Consider the following 13,145-nt stretch of genomic DNA (forward strand, 5'->3'; position numbering starts at 1 on the left):
TTCCTCTGAAACTACTTCGGAAAAGGCTGCATGGCCCAGTTGATCTCAGGCTCAGCCCGCAGTCTGAAAACAGCAAGTCAGTTTTGTATTCAGGAACTGCGAAAACAACCCAACTCTATCTGCAACATACAGTTCCATGTTCATCTTTAATGTTCTTTCCACAGAGGGAAGTTTCTGTAGCCCAGTGTTCTGCCTGTAGTGTCTCATCTGTTGTGTCTCTTATTCTTCAGGACTGCAGCAGCTGTGCATATAACCAAATGGTCTCCTGATGGGGAGTATTTTGCCACTGCCGGGAAGGTACGTGTACTGCATGAATAACTGTTTAACTTCTGCTTTTACCACTGGAAACTGAGATGGAATTTCTGTATTTTGTACAGAAATAATAGAACTAATGTAGTGTAAAAGCGAACAGATTACGTTAGCAGTATACTAGCTACCCTAGAATGAGTGCATTTTTGTGTTTCGTGTGTTCTGTCCTTGTAAAAGAAAATGCCTGTGTGGAAACCTTTAACCTAACTTGGCCTCGCTGTTGTGTGTCTGTCCCAGGATGACTGTCTCCTGAAGGTGTGGTACCCCACCACGGGCTGGAAGTCAGCGGTGGTCCTCCCTGACCTGTCCGACAAGAGGGCCCCTTCTGTCCACTTCTCCTTCGTCTATCTGGCCCACCCTCGCACCGTGACCGGCTTCTCCTGGAGGAAGACCAGCAAGTACATGCCCAAGTGAGTGAGGCGCCCGCCATCTGATCACACAGAAGAGTGGGGTGGAGGGGTATGGTGCTAGATAGAGCACTCAAATGCCAAGAGATTGATTCCTAATGGATGCACACACTCTGCTGAGGGTTGGAGAGCTAAATGTGTGCGCAGTGCTGTATGGAAAAAACATTTTCTAAATGAGTGCAGGTCTGTATTGATTCATTAGTGCTTGCACTCAGGGAACAAAGATTAGTCATTATTTGTACTGTGTGATTCACAGAGAATCATTTTATTTAGAATGTCAAACTGGAAGCAATAAAACATGCTGTCGTGACTGAATGATTCCCTTTCACTGACAGAAAGATCATCCTGTGTGATTGTTGATTCCTGTGTGTTTGCTGTGTTTGTTTGCTGTGTGTGTGTGTGTGTGTGTGTGTGTGTGTGTGTGTGTGTGTGTGTGTGTGTGTGTGTGTGTGTGTGTGTGTGTGTGTGTGTGTGTGTGTGTGTGTGTGTGTGTGTCTCCTCAGGGGCTCTGTGTGTAACGTGCTGCTGACCTCCTGTTCGGATGGGATCTGCCGCGTGTGGTCGGAGACGCTGCTCCCGGAGGACAGCCTGCTGGGAGGGCAGATCTCTGAGAACAGCACCAGCGTCAGCAGCAGCCTGCCCAACCTGGGCGGCCAGAAGGACAAGATCCAGCATGCCCTGGAGGTGACAGCCACACTCTCACTCTCACTTCACACCATCTCTCTCTCTCTCTCTCTCTCTCTTCCTCTCTTTCTCTCTCTCTCTCTCTCTGATAGAGATTATTTCCAAACACTGTTAATGACTTAAGAATATAATAATCAAGTGCCTTGTATTAATATATTCCTTGTATGAATCATTTGCTTATGAAAGAGAAATCCACCACGTGATCATCCCTGGTGAAAGCTAAACTTTTGACTATATAAACCTTGTGCGATGGGTTTATCAGGGCCTTCACTGTCAGCCTTGTGCTGGGAGGGGAGCCTAATTGCAATTGTTTGTTTGTCTGTCTTATAAATATACTTTCATTCAGCTCCGGAGTCCTGAGGTAACTAGGGTGAATTTTCACCTATCATTCTCTTTTTTTTTCTCTCTCCCCCTCTCTCTCTCTCTCTCGTTTTTTCTCTCTCTCTTTCTCTCTCTCTCTCTTTTCTTTCTCTCTCTCTCTCTCTTTTCTCTCTCCCCCTCTCTCTCTCTCCATCTGTCTGTCTCTGTCTTTCTTTCTCTTATTGTTTCTCTTTACCCATACATAGATAGATAGTATGTCATGGCATTTTATTTCCTGTTAGTGAAGTAGCTTGTCCACATTGTTGTGCTTTACTCCGACTGAAACTAAAATCTGAGTTATTTGTGTTAGTCAGCAGCGTTATGTGAATTATGTGGCTTGTTAATGGTCTGCAGCCTCCATCAAACAGAAATATTGACTCATCACGGTCTCAGACAGATCATTTCTCTCTCTTGGCTTATTTCTCTTTGATTGGATGTCTGATGGACTCATGTGCTTGTGTTGCTGGCACGATTCCCTGTCGAAGCGTCCTTGAGCACTGAACCCCTAATTGCTCCTGATGTGCAGTGTGCCATCAGTGTAAAATGTAAAATGTGTATACATCCTTGTAAGTCGCTTTGGATAAAAGCGTCTGCTAAATGACTGCATGTAAATGTAAATGTAAATGTTGCTGTGCCCCCGCAGTCGATCCACCACCTGAAGCACCTGCGGCGTGGGCGCAGGAGATCCTCCGCCCTGGTGGCCCACACTGAGGTGCTGCCCAGCCAGATGGGCTCTCACGAGGCGCACCGGCACATCTCACACCATGCCAACGCCCTCTGCCACTTCCACATCTCCGCCAGCATCAACCCCAACACGGGTAACACAACATCCACCAGCTGCTCAAAGCCTCTCTTGATTGGAGTGATTTGAGTTTTCTTCTTCTGTTGAGTTTCACTGTAAATCACTTTGATCTATTTGCTTGATAAAATAAAATGACTATGATTTCTATGAGAGGACTGAGGAAATATTCTCTTTGCTGCAGATGACTGTGGATGAGTTGCTTTTCCTGAAGTCAATGTACTGTGGAAAAACAACAATTTCCAAAACAAGTTCACTCCTTTAAAGTGGTCTATAGTGGTCTATAGTGGTCCATTCTCTCTGGTGCTTTCTTGTGCTGTTGTGACACGCATGAATGGCTGAACAGCTGATGGCTGCCCACAGATCCATAAATAGCTGAAGTATTGATCTCTTAACTGCAGCACCGTTTACATTGATTATAACTAAATGATTCAGCATTGTCTCATTGCAAATGCCTTTTAGACCCTATTTTTGGATGGTGAGCCACATGCTTTATTTTATTGGTCAGTTATCAACTTGATATTGAGTTAAATTGATATAATACGCTTATATTATACACTGGTGTCTTACTTGATATGGGAACTCCCAGCGACACATAAAGGCCAATTTAGTGTTAATGGCTGACCATCAAGTAAGGCAGTAGCAGTGAACATCAATGTCCCGTGTTTCTCCGTTCCTCAGACATTCCACAAGCGCTGGCCGGCTCCCTGTTCTCCAATGACGACCCCAACGGTGGCTTTGTGGTCCACTGGCTGAACAACAAAGACCTGAGCTTCACCACCTCCATGGACCTGTTCATGCAGCAGCTCCGGAAGCTCTCTGAGCAGCAGCTGGAGCATGGCGCCGAGGAGATGGACCCCGAGGGCTCCCCCATGAAGTTCGACTTTGGTACATGAGACACAAGCCCACCACACCATTTATATATATATAACACACACACATACGTATATATAAACGAACCCATTCATGAATGAGTATTTTCTTACAGAGACCAGACACCATACAGAGATGAAGACATTTCATGAGTTATAATGGGCAGAGGCCTTATGTAACGGATGCAACCGTTTTCATTGATGCTTCAGAGTAGCTGTACATACACATCGTAAATAATTGAACAGAGACATTTCATAAGAACTTGAGCTCCACGGTTGAGGTTTTATAACACTGTGCGAGTGGCGGTGATACGCCCGTTGTGCAATTCTGACTTGTTGCCGTGTCGTGTTTCAGAGCCAGATGAGATGTCCGATAAGGCCTCGTCCGAGCACGAGCACGAGCACGAGGAGGGCGAGCTGGAGGGCAGCACCAAGGCCTCGTCGCCCGGCTCGAGTAGCAGCGTGCCCCTGCCCGCCATGCTGCTGGACAGGAAGATGGAGACCCTCACCCTGGAGTGGAACAAGAGCCCCGACATGCTCTTCACCATCCACCCCGTCGACGGCTCCTTCCTGGTGTGGCACGTCAAGTACCTGGATGAGTACATCCCTGGGATCTTCAGACAAGTCCAGGTGGGAGCAATATGACTGTTCTAGGCTTTGCCTGTCATGCCTATTGAGATGTTTCCCTGTGGCTAAACTGGTAGAGGGACTGGTAGCAAGGTGCTAGTGACATCCAGATCATAGGGTCGATTCCCAGGGAGGGCACATTTTCTTTTGGACAAAAGCGTCTGCTAATTGGGTGAATCTAAATGTGTCTTGAACAGTGAAAAGCAGGTAGATAAATGGTGGAAAACCAAAATGGGTGGTGAGCTATTACTGTCCACTGCTGTAATGTCTCTGTTCCACCACCAGGTGACATTTGCCTCCCGCATCCCCGTGGCTTTCCCGACCGGAGACGCCAACTCCCTGAGCAAGAACATCATGATGTACGCGTGCACGCCCTTTGATGTGGACAGCGCCGAGTTGGACCAGAAGCCCACGGGCCAGACCGTTCCCCGCAGCGCCTCCGCAAGCCTGGGCCCCTCTGCCATGGCCGGCTCGCCGGGCCTCACATTGTCCATCATCGGCCCGGCCGTCATGATGGTCTCCAAGCATGTGGACGGCTCCCTCAACCAGTGGGCCGTCACCTTCGCCGAGAAGTCGGCCTTCGCCAGCGTGCTCACCGTCTCGCACAAGTTCCGCTACTGCGGCCACCGCTTCCACCTCAACGGGCTGGCTTGCCACACGGTGCTGCCTCTGCTGCTCACCTCATCACACCACAACGCCCTGCTCACGCCGCCCTCCAGCGCGGCCAGCTGGGGGGGCGAGGGAGAGGAGGGCCGCGTGTCCGCAGGGGGAGGGAGGCCCCTGAAGGGGTTCCCACGGAAGCAGCTGCGCAACGCGGCCACGCGCGCCTTCCACGACCCCAACGCCATCTACAGCGAGCTGATCCTGTGGCGCGTGGACCACATCGGGCCGCTCTCCTGCACGGGCGGCGTGTCGGAGCTGGCGCGCATCAACTCGCTGCACACCTCCGCCTTCTCCAACGTGGCGTGGCTGCCCACGCTGGTGCCCAGCTCCGTGCTCGGTGAGACGCCCTCTCCACCCCGCTTCACCCAACCTCACATCTTATCAAAGTCAAAGTAGCTTTATTTGTCAATTACTTCAAATGTCAAGACATACAAAGTAATCGAAAGAACGTTTCCCACTCTCCTACGGTGAAACATACAGTATAAAGTGCACAGGCACAACAGAGAGGACAGGACATTACCTATTACTAAGTAGAACATACAGACAAGACATTACATGATACAAGTAGAGATATACAGATAAACATGTAGCAGCATAAGTTTCCTTATAAAGTGAGGTGATATAGTGCAAAAACGGGCAATTTGGTACTGGCAGCGAAAAAACATCCTGTAAGATGTATTTGTTATATTAATGTATTATTGCGCTTTTAGCAACACTCTCTCTTCTCCGTCTCATTGTTTATACCAAGAAAGCAGTGCTGAATATATACCCTGCCCTTTTTTAACTGGTGTACTGATTTTCCTCAGGCATCTTTCATTTAACGTCCCGTTGAAACCTTTCTTGCAGGTACTTACTGTAACTCGGCTAGTGCCTGCTTTGTGGCATCTGACGGCAAGAATCTGAGGCTGTACCAGGCGGTGGTGGACGCACGGAAGCTTCTGGATGAGCTGTCAGACCCCGAGACCTCTGTAAGTCCCGCTGACACGCTCGACAGCTTCAATTTCCTCCTGCTGATATTGCTTCCATCGCCAAAGAAGGGGAAAAAAATAATGACTCTGTCCCTCTCTCCGTAGAAACTTGTTGGGGAGACGTTCAACATCGTCAGCCAGCAGTCCACTGCCCGACCAGGCTGCATTATTGAACTGGATGCAATAACTAACCAGGTTAGGAACACAAGCCAGGCTGTCTCTCAAAACACATTACTGAAATGTATTTATTATTTATTTGTTATTTATTTATCTTTTGCTAGATAATTATCCTCGGTTCTCTGCATGGGCATCTGTGTATTGCTGGTCATATTAATGTCTGTGTGCTGTTTATTTATGTGGTCCAGTAAGCTGTCTGTGTGAGGGCCGGTGGTGATGAGAAGTGAGCTGGGGTGAGAGTTCAGTGAGGGGTGTAATCATGTTCTGTCTGTCTGTTCCTTGCCTGCAGTGCGGCTCCAACACACAGCTACTCCACGTGTTTCAGGAGGACTTCATTTTAGGATACAAGCCTCACGAAGACAGCCCCGACTTAAGCACTTTCCAATCATCCGAAGGTAGCGCAAGATTGATTCCGGTCATAAGATTTTAATTACATAGATATTGCCTCGATTTTTTTTTTTTAATTGAAGCTGAAATTTGATTTCCAGTCTCCTGGCTCTGTAATTGGAAAGTGAGCGTAAAAAAAACAAAAACACTGAATGCTTTGGTTATTGCTTTGTTACTCCCAGAATACCTTGCTCCCCCGTTCTCCGAGAAGTTCTTCCTGGTGGTGATCGAGAAGGACGACCAGGGCAACTCGTTTCTGAAAATGTGGCACCTGCATCTGAAGTCTGTGCAGGCTTGTGTGGGTGGGTACCACCGCTCACCTCTACTTCATCTAGAGCCAATAAATGCTGTTCATTTTTAAGGGACATGCAGTATTGAGACAGTGAATATCGCCATTTGTTTATCAACGTCTTATTTGAATAAATGAGAAAGGGGTTTCAAAAAACAAATGATGTTCTTCAGTCAGATAAACAGGGTGAAGAGACAGACACTGAGCGTGTGTCTGCTCGTCTGAATGTGTTCATTAGCACGACTCTTAAGCCGTAAGCTAGGTGCTAATGAGTGCAAACGGATGTTTGAGTGTGTAAGTGGAGCCTCCTTGGAAACCTGAAAAACTAGAATCAAGAATAGACTTGAGTTGTCAACTACTTTCTCACTGGAATGAAATCACTCCGCTTGTTCTGAACGTTTGGACAACGCTTGCATTCTTATGTAAATGAAGCCTTTGGGGCTTTCCTGAATCAGCCTGATGTCTGTCTCCTCACCTCTGCTGACCCAAATGAGACTTAACAGCTTCCAAGTATCTTCATCTGCTTTGTTGTTCTTTGAACTCTCATTAATATTCTATGTGTGTGTGTGTGTGTGTGTGTGTGTGTGTGTGTGTGTGTCCTCAGACGAGCCTGTGCTGACGGACGTCTTCCAGAGCCAGCTGATGGTGCCACAGATGCAGGCCAATGCTGATTCGTCCCCGGAGACAACCCCCGGCCAGAGCCCGCTGCCCCGCTCCCTCTCCTCGGCCAACCTGCAGTCGGCCAGCAAGCTCATCCTCAGCTCCCGCCTGGTCTACAGCGGGCGCCTGGAGCTGCCCGCCGGCGTGGAGATTATCCGAGCCACGCCCTCCGCTGGTACGCCCCCCCCAAACACCACTCTTGCTGCTCCCTGGGCTGTAGTGGAGGATGGTTGAGAGATATGGGCTGTGGGGTCTCAAATGCACAGCTCATTGCCAAAGATTGGTTCCAGTGTCGAGTTTCATCAGATGAGACAGAGTCTTCCGGGCAAGGGTCATAGTGACCACTGGTGAACTCCCGCCAGAAACTCTGAATGGGGGCTTTTTTTATTTGAAGGGCTTTGTCCTTCTTTGTAATTCTGTCTGGTGCTGATCTTCTGTGGGAGAATTGAAGTCCTCTTGAATTATTTCCAGGAGCGTGTTTTATTTAAAAGGGGAGTGGGGATGAAATTTTTACTTTCCAAGAATAGAGACCTGTGTCAGGGTTGGTTTGGCTGAGTCTGTCCTCTCTCCTCTCTCCCCTCTCCTCCTTCAGGCCACCTCAGCTCCTCCTCCATCTACCCGGTGTGTCTGGCCCCCTACCTGATCGTCACCAACTGCTCCGACGGCCGCGTGCGCTTCTGGCGCTGCGGCGTGGACCTGGACCTGGACGCCGCCGGCACCGACGCCGCCGAGGAGCCCCGCTCCTACCGCTGGGAGCCCTGGAGCCTCCTGAACGAGGCGGAGGACAACAACAGCGCCGTGGTCATGCCGGGCCGCCCGGTGGCCGTCAGCTGCTCCTACACGGGCCGCCTGGCCGTGGCCTTCAAGCAGCCCAGCGCCGTGCCGGCCTCGCGCGACTTCTCCATGCACGTGTCCATCTACGAGTGCGAGTCCACCGGCGGCTCCGAGTGGGTGCTGGAGCAGACCATCCACCTGGAGGACGTGGCGAGGCCCGCCGAGGCGCTGGACCCGCGCGTGAGCGTGGACAGCAACCTGTTCATCTACAGCAAGTCGGACCTGTTCATGCACAAGGACAGCCCCAACATCAAGCACTTTGTGCACCTGGACTGGCTCTCCAAGGAGGACGGCTCGCACATCCTGACGGTGGGCGTGGGCTCCAGCATCCTCATGTACGGCCGCATCTCGGGCATGGTGAACGAGCCGACCGGCGGCAAGGACGGCATGGCCGTCATCGCCCTGCCTCTAGGGGGAAGCATCAAGCAGGGCATCCGCTCGCGTTGGGTGCTGCTGCGCTCCGTGGACCTGGTGTCCTCCGTGGACGGCACGCCCTCGCTGCCCGTCTCGCTGTCGTGGGTGCGCGACGGCATCCTGGTGGTGGGCATGGACTGCGAGATGCACGTGTACGCCCAGTGGCGGCAGGACAAGAAGCCCGGCGAGTCCGAGAGCGACAGCTGCTTCTCTCCGGAGGACACCGCCGCAGGAGCTGCACGAACGGTCTCCACGGCGGTCGAGGGCCGCGCGCGCTCCAAGAGCGTGTTCGAGGGGAGCGCGGGCATGGACGACATATTCCGCGCCCCCGCGGTGCTCCAGGACGGGGGTCTGTTCGAGGCGGCGCACTCGCTGTCCCCGACGCTGCCCCAGTACCACCCCACACAGCTGCTGGAGCTCATGGACCTGGGCAAAGTGCGGCGCGCCAAAGCCATCCTGTCCCACCTGGTGAAGTGCATCGCCGGGGAGGTGGCCGTGGTGAGGGACGTGGAGGCGGGCGAGGGCGGAGGCAGGCGGCACCTGTCGCGCACCATCAGCGTCAGCGGCAGCACGGCCAAGGACACCATCGTGGCCGGGCGCGAGGGCGCGCGCGACTACACCGAGATCAACTCCATCCCGCCGCTGCCTCTCTACGCGCTCCTCTCGGCCGACCTGGACACCTCCTACAAGGCCGGAGAGGAGGCCAACAAGGGGGGCAAGGGATCCGAGAGGGAGGCGCAGAAGTCCAGCGAGGAGCAGTACGCCGATCTCTTCCAGGTGGCCGGCGTCTCCACCGACGACTATGTCAGCTTCGCCGCGGAGAAGGTGGAGAGGAAGTCGCGCGTGATCAACCTGTCCCAGTACGGGCCCACCTACTTTGGGCCGGAGCATGCCCAGGTGCTGTCCAACCAGCTGATGCACTCCAGCCTGCCCGGCCTCACCCGGCTGGAGCAGATGTTCCTGGTGGCGCTGGCTGACACCGTGGCCACCACCAGCTCAGAGGTGGGCACCTCGGACACAAAGTACACAGGTGAGTGCCAACAGCATGTGCAGGTGTTTTACGTGATCAGGTCTCATGATGACATCCAGACATTACCTACAACACACAGAGGGATGAGTAATGTGTAGCTTACTGGGGGTTTTGTTTATATAATGCTTTGTTTTAAGGTGCTAAGTCAGTTAAAAAAGGTATGTGTTGTGTTTTGCAAATGTCATTTTCAGTACTTATGCAGGATGATGGTGCAAAAGAAGTTGTAGCATGGCTGCTTGTCTGGTTTAATTAAAATAAGGCACCCATGCACCGTGTTTCCCCGCGTGATTAAAATATTTGGCGACACAGCGGTATCAGGACAGCAGTGTGATTGCATCGTCTGCCTTAACATGTTTGTCCTTTTTGTGTGTCACCTACATTTGCCATCAGATTTATTTAGTCTTTTCCTCAGAAATCCAGATCAAACCTTGACAGAATGTTCCAGGCCCTTACGTAAGCACTGATCGAGTTCAGGGTCATCCAATGTATTTAATTATTTGTTTGTGTCTAGTTACTGTATACAGTGTGCTGTAGAGTCAAACTCTGTCCCTTAAAGGTAAGCTATTAGCAAGCTGTTCAAAGGCAGGTGAGTCTGCGTATCTGTGCGTTTCAGAGCCAGTGTTTCTTTGGAGGCAGACGTACTTACTCCTCGTTTAGGCTTTCATAAGACTTGATTGCGTCAGAAGGCCCATATTTCTGCTGTCACGGTCATCCCAGTGATCACGGTGATGCATTACGTGTTTCACCGCAGATCATATTTTCACCACAGGAATAGAAAGTAACTAGCCTCTTATACTAATGCACTGTTCAAGTGCTTCCTAGAGCATCTGTGCCAATTCATCTAAATGCCACTCGCCCCATTTGATCCCAAAGCACAGCAGCATGCTCCTTCCTGCGTAGGCTTATTCATTTAGAGAATGGAATAAATGTCCCAGGAAATGTCACCGCTGGCTTCCTTGTTGGTCTAAAGATGATTGATTAAACAATACCATTATACAATACATAATATGTAGCAGGCAAGTTTCCGTGGCAGAGGTTTTGCAGGGCTAGTTTAGCCCCCTCATAGCATTACCTTTGACCATCTCTATTTGAAATGGAAATAATGAATATGAGTGAGTTAGCTGAAGGCCATAATGACTTTACTCTCCTCTACTCTGTACTCACCTTTGTGCCACAGCGACTAGCGTTAGGATGATGGCTTGACTGTGTTTAGCAGGGATGGGCTTCTGTAGCTTCGGTTGGCCCCTCAGTGCTCTGTAGTGTTGTGGTTGTGTTGGCCTTGATCGTTCAGCCGTGAGGGCTTTTTCCCTCCTCAGGCCTCCAGTGTGGGCCAAGGAGAGGAGAGGGTCTTGTGTATAATGGGGGGCCCGAGCTCGTCTGGGCAGTGGGCTGTTGTGTGTGGGGGGGGGGGGATGGGAGGGGGGGTTGAAGGCCACACCAGCCTGCTGGGCCTGCGTTGCGTGACAGCAGAGGAAACATCCCAGGGGCTTGACTCTTGGCCGTGTGTCAGCCATGGTTGCACTCGCTGGCAGGGCAGGGCAGAACAGGACAGGACAGAGAAGAACGCGCAGTCCTGCTGATGTTTGTTTGGGTGCATGACCCAGTGATGATATTATGCCTCATGGCTACCGCACCCAGAGTTACAGAAGATGCTTCTGGAAGATTGCACTACAGGGTCTTCCTTGTAGACGAGAGGTACAGATAGTTAGCAAGGCACATACACAAATACACAGTTATCATGTGCTTTGTGACGTGTTTTATTTTGACGTTGCTTGTGTGTGTGTCTCTGCTTGTGTGTGTGTGTCTGGTCGTGTGTGTCTGCTTGTTTGTGTGTGTGTGTGTGTGTCTGCTTGTGTGTGTGTGTATGTCTGCGTGTGTGTGTGTGTGTATGTCTGCGTGTGTGTGTGTGTGTGTGTGTGTGTGTGTGTGTGTGGTTTCTGCACCAGGTGGTGAGGCATTGGATGAGTGTGGGCTGCGGTATCTCCTGGCCATGAGGCTCCATACCTGTCTGCTGACCTCCCTGCCTCCACTCTATCGGATGCAGCTGCAACACCAAGGTAGAGTTATGGCCTCCTCGGCAGGCACATCTACCACATGACAGCAACACGGCTTCTTCATTAGTGCACGTCCCAGATTAATACATTATTTACACGCACAATAGGTCTCATGAACAGTAGAGAAATGATTTGACGGTATACCATTTGCAAACCTCCGCAGGCGTGTCCACCTGTCAATACATTATTTACACGCACAATAGGTCTCATGAACAGTACAGAAATGATTTGATGGTATACCGTGTGCAAACCTCCGCAGGCGTGTCCACCTGTCACTTTGCCTGGGCGTTCCACTCGGAGGCGGAGGAGGAGATGCTGAACATGATCCCGGCCATGCAGCGGGGCGACCCTCAGTGGTCGGAGCTCAGGGCCGTGGGCGTGGGCTGGTGGATCCGCAACATCAACACACTGCGCCGGATGGTGGAGAAGGTGCGACTGGTTCCCTCACTGATCCCTCACAGCTGCTCGCAATCACACCTTTCACCAGAGAATTGCAGTAGATATCAGTATATACTGTGCACATATACATATATATTATATACATTAATGTGCAAATACTGTGTATTATACACATAAATATGATCATTTTGTCTTAGCCAACCTTACTCAAAATGCTTCAGGGCTAGAGGGAGGAGGCCTTTGAACATTGAAGACTGCATGAGTATTCCGTTAAGACTTTGAAACTGCACTGCAGTGCAGGTCTTCAGATGTCTTGTGTAGAGAGCACAGTTATGTGCCATTCTCCACAGTGGATAATGAGCCTCACAGCGTGAAACCTCCCATCTCGCTATCTCTCCTGGCCTGCCAGTGCACGGGGTTCACATCCACCCTTCAGTGCAGATAGGCAAATTCAAATAGCTTTTCCATTACATCTATGAGGCTGTTGATTGCCTCTCGTTCTCTAATGTCAGAGCGGGTGGTTGTTACTCACCCCTCTTTCCGATGTATTTCTCAATACATGCCGTTTTATGCTGTATGCTATCTTTTTATGTAGGTGGGGAAAGCTGCCTTCCAGAGGAACAACGATCCACTCGACGCTGCTCTTTTCTACCTCTGCATGAAGAAGAAAGCGGTGTTGTGGGGCCTTTTCAGGTAGAGCCAGTCCCAATCCACCCTTGGATGATTCAATCAGGATGCCAGCGTGGGGTTGGGCTGAGTCTCACACACTGTTGGGGTGTTTTACTTCTGCATCTCAGGTCTCAGCACGAGGAGAAGATGACCCAGTTCTTCAGTCACAACTTCACTGAGGATCGCTGGCGCAAGGCAGCTCTGAAGAACGCCTTCTCCCTGCTGGGCAAGCAGCGCTTCGAGCAGGCGGCCGGCTTCTTCCTGCTCGCCGGCTCCCTGAAGGACGCCATCGAGGTGGGCCTCCACAGCTCCTACCCAGCCCTGGCCTAGACATCTAATACTAAACATCGCCGTCCACTCCATGTTAGAAAAAAGAACAAACAATAATCCCTACCCTCCTCCACCCCATAACAATAGATCCCGGCTTAGGATATCTCATTTTGCTCCCCTTGTATTTGGAATATTGAATCTCCATAAGCACACTATCCGCAAAGTAATACTGGTGCAAAATATGCTGTTGAAAATGGAGCGTGAGGCTCAGCT

The 13,145-nt window shown here is 50.9% G+C and overlaps 1 protein-coding gene across 2 annotated transcripts in view; it reads left to right on the top strand.

Annotated features, from left to right (window-relative positions):
• Positions 1-13,145, top strand: part of dmxl2 (Dmx-like 2) — a gene marked incomplete at both ends in the record, with an annotated part of 42,883 nt that overhangs the window by 11,637 nt on the left and 18,101 nt on the right. For both annotated transcript variants that reach the window (XM_080844144.1, XM_080844145.1), the window contains 17 exons: positions 231-297; positions 547-719; positions 1,220-1,400; positions 2,404-2,578; positions 3,241-3,447; positions 3,787-4,061; positions 4,344-5,058; positions 5,568-5,689; positions 5,795-5,884; positions 6,156-6,261; positions 6,436-6,555; positions 7,147-7,377; positions 7,795-9,480; positions 11,427-11,537; positions 11,794-11,963; positions 12,529-12,626; positions 12,731-12,896. In XM_080844144.1, the coding sequence (XP_080700270.1) occupies positions 231-297; positions 547-719; positions 1,220-1,400; positions 2,404-2,578; positions 3,241-3,447; positions 3,787-4,061; positions 4,344-5,058; positions 5,568-5,689; positions 5,795-5,884; positions 6,156-6,261; positions 6,436-6,555; positions 7,147-7,377; positions 7,795-9,480; positions 11,427-11,537; positions 11,794-11,963; positions 12,529-12,626; positions 12,731-12,896 (4,693 nt within the window). The remainder of the gene's footprint in view (positions 1-230; positions 298-546; positions 720-1,219; positions 1,401-2,403; positions 2,579-3,240; positions 3,448-3,786; positions 4,062-4,343; positions 5,059-5,567; positions 5,690-5,794; positions 5,885-6,155; positions 6,262-6,435; positions 6,556-7,146; positions 7,378-7,794; positions 9,481-11,426; positions 11,538-11,793; positions 11,964-12,528; positions 12,627-12,730; positions 12,897-13,145) is intronic.

This window comes from Sprattus sprattus, assembly GCF_963457725.1.
Source record: "Sprattus sprattus genome assembly, chromosome: 8".
Classification (NCBI taxonomy): domain Eukaryota; kingdom Metazoa; phylum Chordata; class Actinopteri; order Clupeiformes; family Clupeidae; genus Sprattus; species Sprattus sprattus.